The sequence below is a fragment of the Megalobrama amblycephala genome, linkage group LG8 (genome assembly GCF_018812025.1).
Source record: "Megalobrama amblycephala isolate DHTTF-2021 linkage group LG8, ASM1881202v1, whole genome shotgun sequence".
NCBI classification, from domain to species: domain Eukaryota; kingdom Metazoa; phylum Chordata; class Actinopteri; order Cypriniformes; family Xenocyprididae; genus Megalobrama; species Megalobrama amblycephala.
The window spans coordinates 17,676,851-17,689,858 of NC_063051.1; the positions used below are offsets into that span (position 1 = coordinate 17,676,851).

At 36.3% G+C, this 13,008-nt stretch overlaps 1 protein-coding gene across 7 annotated transcripts in view; it reads right to left on the minus strand.

The window, feature by feature from the left end:
* evi5b (ecotropic viral integration site 5b) overlaps positions 1 to 13,008 on the minus strand; it is a 61,271-nt gene that overhangs the window by 35,845 nt on the left and 12,418 nt on the right. For 4 of the 7 annotated variants that reach the window (XM_048199745.1, XM_048199749.1, XM_048199746.1 and 1 more), the window contains exon 2: positions 5,779 to 6,005. In XM_048199745.1, the coding sequence (XP_048055702.1) occupies positions 5,779 to 6,005 (227 nt within the window). Of the gene's footprint in view, positions 1 to 610; positions 763 to 5,778; positions 6,006 to 8,570; positions 9,150 to 11,501; positions 11,524 to 13,008 lie in introns of those variants that run through there. The other 3 variants (XM_048199748.1, XM_048199747.1, XM_048199751.1) reach the window with 3 other exon arrangements.

Genomic DNA, 13,008 nt, shown 5'->3' on the forward strand with positions numbered 1-13,008 from the left:
CAGATTTGGAATGACTTGAAGATGAGTAAATTATTTTTCCATTTCTTTTTGGGTGAACTGTCCCTTGAAACCTCTATCAAGATGATATTTATTTAAAGGTCAGAACGTTTACCCTGGGAAAACCCAGCAAATGTTTGCACAATTATGTCCACTCACAAGCCATCATAAAGATGTTCAGAAGCTATATTAAATACAAATAAAGCAAAACAAATAAATGGTTTAAAAAAATCTTGTTAAATGTTAAAGTACATATACTGTAGGCTTTACCTGTGATGAATTCAGTGAGCATTTAAGACAATTTGCATTGCAATTGTTGCTTCTGTGTTAATGATTCACTGCTGGTTAAAGTGCAAAGTGAATTCTTGTACAGGAAACAAACACTTTTGTTACACATTCCTCCACAAAAATTTTACTTTGTAAAAGCAGAGAGAAAGCCAAGTACTTGTTCTACGAATGAATTTGAAAGCAACCACAAACAGAAAACAAGACTGTGCCAGCGAAAAAGACTGCGCTAATAAAATCTGTAACCGGCTGTGAATTTCAGCTCCGCTGCATCTGCAGCATTGTGCGATAGAGAATTGATCAAAGGTATTACTGTGAGGCTGCTCACCATGGGAAGCTCATTCTGCAATCCACATGTCTTTCCTCGGATTCCTCCAAGTAATCCCAAATGTGTGTCTGTGAGAAGTGAAACAACCCGATTTTCTCTCACACTCTCTTGTTGTCTCAGTCTCACCCTACTCTCTCTCTCTCTCTAAACCCACATAAACAAACACACAAACACTGCTTATCTAAAGTGCAAAGGCCCTTGACCAGTGCAGTGGCAAAGCAAAATCCCAGGAGTTTAAAATCTGTGCAAGCATGCATGGAGAATGCTTCAAAACTGTTTGCCACACGTGCCGATGGTGGGTGAATTAAAAAAAAAAAATTACTGGCCTTTAATTCTTAAAGGATTATTCCACTTTTAAATAAACTTTTCCTGATAATTTACTCACCCCCATGTCATCCAAGATGTTCGTCTTTCTTTCTTCAGTCGAAAAGAAATGAAAGTTTTTGATGAAAACATTCCAGAATTTTTCTCCATATAGTGGACTTCAATGGGCACCAAACAGTTGAAGGTCAAAATTAGTTTCACTGCAGCTTCAAATTGTTCTACACGATCCCAGACGAGAAATAATGGTCTTATCTAGAGAAACCATCACTCATTTTCTAAAAAATAAATACAATTTTACACATTTTAACCAGAAATGCTCATCTTGAACTTGCTCTCTTCTTCTTCTCTATTTGAATTCCAGCAGCGTAGACACTGCTAAGCGTATTACTGCCCTCCACAGGTCAAAGTTTTGAACTCATTTTTATATGCAATATGCTAGTTCAATAGAATATAACAATTAGTTCAAACTTTGACCTGTGGAGGGCAGTAATACACTTAGCAGTATCTACACTGCTGGAATTCTAATAGAGAAGAAGAAGAGAGCTAGTTCAAGATGAGCATTTATGGTTAAAATGTATAAAATTGTATTTATTTTTTTTAGAAAATGAGTGATTGTTTCTCTAGATAAGACCATCATTTCTCGTCTGGGATCGTGTAGAACAATTTGAAGCTGCAGTGAAACTAATTTTGATCTTCAATTGTTTGGTGCCCATTGAAGTCCACTATATGGAAAAACATCCTGGAATGTTTTCATCAAAAACCTTAATTTCTTTTCGACTGAAGAAAGAAAGACATGGACTTCTTGGATGACATGGGGGTGAGTAAACTATCAGGAAAAGTTTATTTAAAAGTGGACTAATCCTTTAATGGCTATGAAACCGTATTATGAATTAAAACAACAGAATCATTTATCAGTTTTTTCCTTGGCATATATTCACTTCCATTTTTTGTATCTCTGTAAAACACTACCTGTTACCAGTGTTGGGGAAAGTTACTTTTAAAAGTAATGCATTAAAAATAACCAATTGCATTACTTAAGTTACTTTTATTAGAAAGTAATGTGTTAAGTTACTTTTGCGTTACTTTTTCTCACCTGGGTTGGGCTTGCTTGTTTGATTTTTAAAATGTAAAGGTCCTTTCACACCAAAAGTGAAATGAATAAGCCTTCTTCTAGATTGCAGAAGAATATGATGCAGGAGAAGAATGTTAGTAATAATTATAATTAATAATTATAATAAATAATTTTAGCAATAATAACAAAAAAAAAAATGTTATGTTTATTTTTTGCTTATTAGTATGCTTTAAAATCTAAAGAGAAGACATTGGTTAATGAAGTAAGATTAAATACATAAAGTAAATTTGTATAATTGAACATTTAATTATTGTAGGTTATTAATTTTGAGGAAGTGAATGTTTTTGTGCAAGTGAGATGAGTAAATGCTTACATTTAGTCTAGAACATTATCCATCATGTTCACACACAGCGCACACAACACCTCTGCACTTATGCTGCCTTCACATCCTATCGGAAATTTGATAATTCCCACTTCTGAAGTTTCGAAATGGGAGGGCATTCATCTGCAATTTTTACCAAGGAAACTCATATTTACCATAATTCAGAAAGCATGTGAAGGCAGCATTACTCACGATTCTTTCGACATGAGGACAGGAGAGCTGTCAGTCAATACATGAGAAAATGAAGTAACTTGCATTACTTACTTGAAAAAGTAACTCCGATGTTTTGTTGTAAATGTAAAAGTAATGCGTTACTTTTTACACAAAAAAGTAATCTGATTACGTAACTCACGTTATTTGTAATGCGTTATTTGTCAATTGTTTTCTCTAATTTGGCTTTTAATTTTGGACCATGATATGAATTGTCTTGACCATGTACATTAGAGTTCAAAAGTTTAGGGTCAGTGAGGTTTATTTTTCTTACTTATACTGCAGCCTTGGTGAGCATAAAAGACTTTTTTCAAAAAATAAATAACTTACCAACCCCAAACTTTTGAACAGTAGTGTAAAGTAGGGCTGGGTATTGTTAACTCCCAATACTGTACACATTGTGACACACAATCCAATACATCAAGAAATAATTGTGTTTGAAACTTTTTCAGATAACACCAGATAGAATGTCAGTGTGTCAGCGAGACAGAGCGAATCTGTGGTATCAATCTCTCATGCTGTTCATACTTCAGTTTTGTTGAGTGCCATGTCTTAGAAGTGTCTCTGACCTCACATAGAAATGTTGGTTTAGACTAGCTGCTTCTTCTTCATTAACTAAACTGTAGAAAATATGAAATAAACAATAAATATAAATATGGATAAGAACTTGAGATGGATAAATATGTGGATAAGTACAGTGTAATATTGTAAGAAATTAAATTGTGATGTATCCATATTTGATTGTATCAGCACAGCCCTAACTTAAAGATTCATCAGTGGTACTCGAGGCCCTATTTCTGCAGTGGTAAGACGAGCTCATATGGCCACGTGAAGAATCGGAGCTCCAAACACTCCACAGATCCTCTGAGCAGCTGCCCTACTTTCCATGCTGCAGAGAGAACTCTGTGTGGGTGTTGCACTCGCCCAAGCGGATCATTCTGATTCCGCTCTAATACCGAAACCTGTCTGTGATACCAAAAACAACAAGATGAAAGCAAGCAATGGGTCTCCAATCTAATCAATATTTAATAAGGAAAGGGGCGGGGCTTTATCTGTCAACAACAAATTCAAATGAATGCTCACGAAAAGGTCAACGTGCCTATTAACACTTTGAAAACGACCAGGAAATAAGTTGCAGATGCTGATACAGTCACAATTTCTTCTTATGTGAAACCAGGAAGGAAAAGGCCTTTATTTTATTACATCTCCTTCCTGGTTTCAAATGTGGCAGTTTAAATAAATTCAGCTGATTTTAAAATGCCTTCCAAAGAAAGTGTGGCTTAAATGACAGTCAAATATATCACTTCTACTCTGCTTTGCTATCAATATCAGACAAACTGCCTAACATGAAAGTGCTGAGGCTTGAGAGGAGACACACTTCTGACATGTGCCAGGCAGCATTACACTAATGGCATGCATACTGTGGGAGACAGCAGGAGATAGGGCATTGTTCGTGATCTCTGGGACCAGCTGTGGCTTCCAGCTGTCCTGATGAAGACTGGGGTCAGAGGTCAGCTAGCCTGAGCACCACACCCATTCTGCTATTTAGTAAAGGTCACAGGTCAAAATGGGTTAACATACTAAATCTGAAGTGAATAAGTACAACTGCACATCCAAAGTTGATTTTTTTTTTTTTCTCCCTTAGTTTGCTGTGCAAAACCGTAAAGATAAACAAATGTTCTCCTAGACTAAACTACGATTATCTGAACCAATGTGAAATTTTATATAAATGAGTTGGCAATAAATTAGTTAAAATGATTGGCCATGCGCTCCATTACCATAAATGTTACTGTTAAAGGGTTAGTTCACCCAAAAATGAAAATTATGTCATTAATTACTCACCCTCATGTCGTTATACACCTGTAAGACCTTCGTTCATCTTCGGAACACAAATTCCCTTTCTGGGCATTGAAAGTTTTAATTGTCTTGCTGGCAATGCAGACCTCACTGAGCCAACGGATTTTATGAAAAATATCTTAAACTGTGTTCCGAAGATGAACGAAGGTCTTACAGGTGTGGAACGAGATGAGGGTGAGTAATTAATGACAGAATTTTCATTTTTGGGCAAACTAACCCTTTAATGATTTTACATTTACACTACCGTTCAGACTTTTTTTTTTTTTTTTTTTTTACAAAATGAACACCTTTTTTGCAAGGATGCATGAAACTGATTAACAGTGACAGTAAAGACTTTAACATTGTTACAAAAAAATCTGGAATAAATTATAATCAACAGGAAATAATTATATTTTGCAATATATTATAATATATTTAAAATTGTAATAATATTTCACAATATTACCGTTACTGTATACAAATAAATGCAGCCTGCAGAGTAAGAGGTAGAATAGGATCAGGACACATCACCGGCAAGACTCGAACCAGAGTCACTCGCATGAACATTACAGTTTGGAGCAAATTTGCAAACCATGTTCAAGACATTTCCTACAACTATGTGTGAGCAATTCTTATACTTTAGACAGAAAACGAAGAGTGATAGACAGACAGCTCCACAGCCCTTTATCACTCGCAGGTTCTATATTTGGAAAAGTACTGTGCCATCACTTGTCTGAGAACACAACACAGCGACCCCAGTAAAGGCTTCACTGTGTTAACATCATGTCAGTGCTCTTGACATATCACTGTTTGTATTAGAGAACAGGCTAAATTTGGACCACACCAGAAGAGAAGCTGGACAAGACTAGAGCTCTTCAACACAAGGTTAGACAAACTTTAAAGTCGGCAAGACCCGAAGGCAAATTCTACACAAACATCAAAAGCATTTCCTTAAAAAAATAAAATAAAAGCCTGTAGACTTTTCAATTTCCTGCTTTTCAGCATAAAATAATGCTAAATCATTCATTTTAGAAACCTTGCACTTTTCAATTCCTTTACAAATGTTTTTCTTGTATTCAAATTAAGTGCCGTCCACAAGTCTGTGCACGTGCTGTGGAATTGATACAGAAGCAGCTGTATCGGTATTCATATCGGGAAAGAGTATGTGACGATACATCAGCATATCAATATTTCGAACACAGCCCAAAGCACTGCAATATTCTGACAAAACGGTGCTCCCAAAATGCTTTTGGGAATGGGAAAATTGTTAAAAGCGTTGTGCTTTGGTAAACACTAAAGACTGGAAACAAATCATCCAGATGACATTCGGTGAAGCACTCGTACCTGTTCTGCTCCTCTAGTTTGGCCAACAGCTCCACATCATCTGGGCTGAGCTGGGTCGGGGAGGCTGAGGAGGGCGAGGACAGCGAGGCAGTGGATGAAGCCACAGTAGTGTGCAGCGAAGAGGGCGTGGCCACCTGACTAGCCATCTGACTCACCGTGTGCGACACTGAGTTCTTCACCCATGAAAGAGTCGAACTCAGCTTGCCTGCTACCTTGTCTGTCGCCACCTGTGTAAAAATAAAATAAAGATTGTTTAAGGGGAAAAACAAAAGTGTTACAATTCAGAAAACATCTTAAAAGGCTTTAATTTTAGCAAACTAGTGTCAGGATATGAGAAGTTTCTTGTTATAAATTCTAATTCTTGGTTTTATATAATATGTAATTTGTCAAATCACATGATAGTTTCAGGATTTAGCCTAATTTTTAAAAATCATCATCATCATCATCATCATGATCTTCTAGATATAGTGTGTTTAAAGCAACTTCATAGTTTTTAGACTGCTTTATCTTCAGGTGTCAGAATCACTTATGATAGTGTTTATGCTAATATTATGTAAGCTACTTAAATGGAATATATTGAACAAATGTTTAGATACAATGAACAATGAGACAAATAAAAAGGGTATATCAGAACATCTGACAATATTACAGAAAAAAATTAAATCTAGTAAACACATCTCAACAAAATTACAGCATGTCCACAACACTAGCAATCTTTTTTCTTGTGAAGAGTGCATCTTAAATTAATCATGAATAAGCTAATTACAGCAAAAATTTTGCAGAATGTTTGTGTTACTAGAACATATTACAAACTGTGAATCTAACTGAGGCCATTTCTTCAATAAAATGCTTTAAGAAATTAAACTTTTTAGCTTTGTTTGTGGGGATGCTAGGATGGCCAAATCCCTCACACAGACATTCTTGTGTATGAAAAAATTCAGGTCAATGAAAACAGCTTTGCACTGTCCAAAATATGCATGCAGACTGATTTGAATGTGTCAAAGTTTATATTACCACAAACAAACACACTGGTTTTCATTCTTGGTTTGGACCGTACAGTGCCATTGTTCACTTTCCCTTATATCTCTTATATTTTCTGTTGCTTTGCTAAAAACTATTTTAAACTATTTTGACTATTTTTAAAACTATTAAAGTATTAGTTCACCCAAACATTAAAATTATTTCTTTCTTCTGTGGAACACAAAAATAAGATATTCTGAAGAATGTTGCTTCACCACTGACTTTGGACAAATAAAACAAAAAAAACAAACAGACAAACAAAAAAATGTTATGTTCCACAGAAGAAAAAATTCATACAGGTTTGGAACAACATGAAGGTGAGTAAATTATGACAATTTTAATTTTTGGGTAAACTATCCCTTTAAGAATTGGTAAACAGACTTGCTGGTTAAGGCAGTTCATGCCGTTTGAAAAATGATCAGATTACATTTTTACATAATATTCCCATGACTATATTCTCCATTATTTCCCATATAGGTCAGCAGGGTTAACACCCAGCACTAGTCAAATGAAAGTTCTGTTTGCAAGTCACAGTGGGGAGCAGCCTGTCAGACACAGGATTAACATTGGGCAAGAAATGCTGTTGCCAAGTAGCAACAAATGATTTCATATAGATTAATTTTAACCAAATAACATTGCATTGAGGTTATAGGTAAATTAGTAGTAACAAAATACAAGATAATGTCACTTGTCCAAAAAGAAAACTGTCTGGTTAAACAAGTGTCTGGTAAAATTAAGCATTCATCATTATAGCCAGTTAGCCACTGTGGCTTTTAGGCTTTTATAAGTCAGAGAAGTTTTGGTTTTAGCACATTTCACCCATATGATATATACGTATATGGCAAAAATAATCATCCACAAAAATGAGTTAATCACCCTTTGTAATCATCTGACAATAAAAGACATTAGACATCACTTTTGTTTGGCATCCTCTTCAAAAGTGGCTCTTTAAAAGACAATTGGATTTCAGTGTCTTTTAGTCCATGCCCATAGCTTTGAGGTCATCTATATGCTAGTATACTCCTAAAACTTGGAAAAACTTATTTAGCGGATACAGGCATTTGCGGTATTTCTTATTCTTATATAATCAAAATATTGTGGTCTCATCTTCCAATTGCAAGTCCAATTAAAACTCTCCTTAAAATGAGCATGTACCTTCCCCCAAGAACAAATGCTTGTCTTTGACTTACATAACATAACATAAAATAACATATCAAATTATAATTATCAGATATAGCATGACTTGTGGCCAACATCCTTTAGTTTGCATGATAGACAAAAAAAAAAATCTCTTAAATATGTCCTGGACCACCTTCCTCTTTCACTGAAAAATAGGCTACATCAGAACAGGAAAGAAAACTGTATTTGTGAAGCCATTTCATGAGCTCTTTAAAGTGCTGTGTAAAGGGTTTTAAGAAAAACACTTCTTCCTTACAGCTACAAGAGCCAATTGGTTTACTAGGTCATTAGTTAGGTGTGTACACCTTAGATTGGAAACTGATGCCATATGTCATTCTATATTTTTAAAAGATGACCTCTAAAAAGGTTTGGACTAAGGAAATATTTGAGGTAGTTGTGTACTTTCCACCAGAACGGCAGTAGTAAAAACACTGACTCTCATAAACTGAATCACACTGAACCTGAAGACATTAAAAAGGCACAAAGCAGAAACTGACAGTACGAAGACAACTGGGAACCATGACAGTGTAACATTAGAAAGGCAAGAATCCTCCGTTTCCATCTAGGATTTCCTAGGTGTACTTTGCTCTTACCTGAAGAAAAATGTAACCCTAACTGAGGTCCTCGTTAATTCCATAAACAAATCCAAAGGAGAATTAACAGTATTCTCGTGATCTATCTCAGCAGTCTTCTGAGACGTTTTGCAGATTCCAAAGTCACACTGTTGTCTAGGTGTCACCTGGGGTCAAAGTGCTCATGTAGAAGACACAGAGGCAGCTGTAAAGTAGACAGAAGCAGTTGTATAAGCTTCTACCTTCCCTTTTACAGCTGTAACACTAATTCATGCCTTGGAATTCACCCGACAGAGAAAAAAAATCCTTTCCTGCAAAGCCTCTGTGACGTCTGAGCTCACCGCGCCGAGCTTCACGACATAAGTGAGCTGTAATGATAAACCCAGGGGAAGTCTACCTCTTTACAACAAAGCAGGTTTCACATTTGCATGTGGCACTTCTCTGAATCCTCTACAAGACAGGTCTCACGTTTCCTCTTGCGATCTCCATTTCTGACAAATTATGACCACATGCTTATGCATGGCTTCTGTGGTTTCACAAACTACCAAAAACAAAAATTTATAGTATTCCCCATCAAAATGCCTAGAAATGACTCAGAGCAGACAAAGTTGGAAACACCCTTTCTTAGACAGCGTTACAGTCAGAAGAGTGACACAGAAAGAGGTGGGGCATAGATAGGAAGACCAGAACAAAGTGCAGATACAAATAAAGGAGCAATCAAGAATTGACAGGTGTATCTGATATAAATAAAATACATATATACTCTTATTATAGATACATTGAATCCTTTTAATATTACAATATAATATTATACATACATACAGTATCTCACAAAAGTGAATACACACCTCACATTTCAGCAACAATTTTAGTATATCTTCTCAAGGGACAATACTATAGAAATGAAACTTGGATATATTTTAGAGTAGTCAATGTGCTGCTTGTATAGCAGTATAGATTTACTGTCCTCTGAAAATAATTTAACATATAGCCAATAAATATTATATATTTCACAATTTAAACATTATTTAAAGTACATACGGAGTGACTAAACCAATCTTTGTCATAGAATACGCTTGTTTGTTCTCATTGAGTTTACATTTTGAACGTTCTTGTGCCCATTTATTTATTTTCAAGATTTGAGGTGAATTAGCCAGTGTTTTCATTACAGCTAAAATCTGGGAACACAGAATGATATTCAAACTCACATTAGACGCTTTTAATATTAAATAAGGCACAAACAGTACCTGATATTATCATTGCCAAACTTTGTGTTGCTGTTTCAGCCGCGACGTCGCGGAGAAATAGAAACCGTTTCTAAAATAGAATATTCACATGTCGCCGTCACAGCTGGTTAGGACAAAAACTTTGATTAACATGGAAAAGATAGCTTTGTCGCGGCGTCGCGTCACGTCTGGTTAAGACACGGTGTAAGTGATAACAGTTGTATATTGTTTAACCATGCAAAGCCACATGTCCTATTCATCATGTTCATGTTTTTGTCTGCTTGACAGGACCATACAAATGTGTGGATCTTGTATTAGAGCAGTTTGGTGCTTTGAGTACAATTCTCTCATACTGATCACTGGATGTTCAACATGGCACCTCATGGCAAAGAACTCTCTGAGGATTTGAGAATTAGAATTGTTGCTCTCCACAAAGATGGCCTAGACTATAAGATGATCGGTAACACCATGAAACTGATTTACAGCACAGTGGCAAGGGTCATAGAGAGGTTTTCCAAGAAGGGTTCCACTTGGAACAGGCCAAAGAAGATGAATCAAAGAAGTTGAGACCTTGTGCTGTGCGTTAGGTTCAGAAGCTGGCTTCAAAAAACAGATGCATGAGTGCTGCCAGCATTGCTTTAGACGTTGCAAAAGTGGAAGGTCAGCTTGTTAGATCATACGCCGCACACTGCAACAAGTCGGTTTTCATGGCAGTCGTCCCAGAAGGAAGCCTCTTCTGAATCTGGCTCACAAGAAAGCCCGCAAACAGTTTGCTGAAGACAACCTGTCCAAGAACATGAATTACTGGAACCATGTCCTGTGGTCTGATGAGACTAAGATAAACTTGTTTGGCTCAGATGGTGTCCAGCATGTGTGGCGACGCCACGGTGAGGAGTACCAAGAAAACTGTGTCTTGCCTACAGTCAAGCATGGTGGTGGGTGATAGCATCATAGTCTGGGGCTGCATCAGTGCTGCTGGGACTGGGGAACTGCGCTTCATTGAGGGAAACATGGATTCCAACATGTACTGTGACATTCTGAAGCAGAACATGATGCCCTCCCTTCAGAAACTGGGCTGAATGGCATGATAATGACCCCAAACACACCGCCAAGATAACAACTGCCTTGCTGAGGAAGATGAAGGTGAAGGTGATGGAGTGGCCAAGTATGTCTCCAGACCTGAACCCTATTGAGCACCTGTGGGCCACCCTCAAGCAGAAGTTGGAGAAGCGCCATGTGTCTAACATCCAGCAGCTCTGTGATGTCATTATGGAGAAGTGGAAGAGGATCCCAGCAGCAACCTGTGCAGCTCTGGTGAATTCCATGCCCAGGAGGACAGTAAATCTGTACCCTATACAAGCTGCACATTGTCTACTCTAAAGTATATCCAATTTTCGTTTCTATAGTATTGTCCCTTGAGAACATATAACAAAATGGTTGCTGAAATGTGAGGAGTGTACTCACTTTTGTGAGACAGCCTACTGTACATTTATTATATATACACTTTTTACTTTTTTTGCAAAATAAGGTCAGCCCAAATTTAGCTCATAAGTCCATACAAAGTCTGCTCAAAGCTGTGTCCGTGCATTAGGAGCTACACACACATGCAAATACAATCTGCCTGGTTTCATAAACAGATTTCAGACTCTTGTCTACTGATCCACTCATTAGCTCAGTTTTTTAAATATCAACAAGTTAGTAAGAAAGCAAAAGGAACTAAACTCACACCACATCAGAAATTCTGTCATTCTCTCAGCTGTGGTCCGACTGTCTGAGAGTGCTGGCACCGTCAAAGAGGTGAGTCAATACTGTAAGTAATGAAAGCATCATTTGGGTAAGCCTAACTTAGCCTAACTTAGTGTTTTCATACACTGAGAGGAGAAGAGTAACTGCTAGGAAACAGAACAATATCACTTCCTCTGCCCTGACCTTCTAAATGATTCATACAGAAGCACTGGGCTGTGTTTGCTGAATAAGACAAAAAAAAAAAAAGAGGAAGGTCAGGCCTCATGCATTTTCATTATGTTTAATAAAAATTCCCAAGGATAACTCCCTCTTCTAACAGAATAACTATTATCTATTAAGTACAACAACAGAAATAGACACATGAAAGACAACACAGACACATATCTGTGTGGTCACAATGAATCGTCAATTGTTAGACAGATCTCTGTGTAAAGGTACTGTAAAAAAACAACTAAAAAAACTTTTCAATCAATCATACTGCAGAAGAATTTTTATTATTTTGATTTATTTATTGGTAACACTTTACAACAAGGTTTCATTAGTTAACATTAACTACTTTAGTTTTTATCATTTTTATTAGTTTTATAAGAACAACAACAGTAAACAAACAAAAGAAGGTCAGATGACATTACAAATGACATAAATGCCTAAAAAGTACAAAGGGGGAAGATAAATAGTTTAAAGAGGGGGTTAGAAATCAGCACAAAATGTATACGAGATTTTGCTCGTATTTTTTCAAGGTTTAAGACAGAGACCATCTCAGCAAGCCATCTCTGAAAACACGAGGGAGCTTAATATAATTTTCCTAGCCACAACCATGCCCAGTATCAATGCCAGCTGCAAATAAGGCAAAGAGGAATATCTTTGAAGGAAGAGCCATATCCGAATAGCCAAAAATGGCCAATTCCATTTCAGGAGGGAGATTCTGAAGAATGAGAAAGTTCCCTCTGCACCCTGACATCGATCACAAATTGGAGACACAGCTGGGTAGACCTTGAGTAGTTTGGATTTAGAATAGTGCAGTCTGTGTACAATTTTAAACTCTTGCATTGATGGAACAGTTGTTAACTACTTTAGATAACATGAACTATAATGATCAATACTTCTAGAGCATTTATTAATCTTAGATAATGTTAATTTCAACATTTACTAATACATTGTTGTATTTGTTAATGTTAGTTAATGCACTGTGAACATGAACAATCAATGAACAGCTTGATTTTTTTAACTAACATTTTTTTTAACTAACATTAACAAAGATTAATAAATACTGCAACAAATGTATTGCTCACTGTTAGTTTATGTTAGTTAATACATTAACTAATGTTAACAAATGAGAACTTGTAAAGTGTTACCCATTTATTTATAGATTTTTCATAAATGTATAGGTTGAAGTTAGATTTATGTTGAAAATGTTATTGGTTACATAAGAGTTTGGGAATAAAATAAAATTTTGCATACTACAAACCTGATTCCAAAAAAGTTGG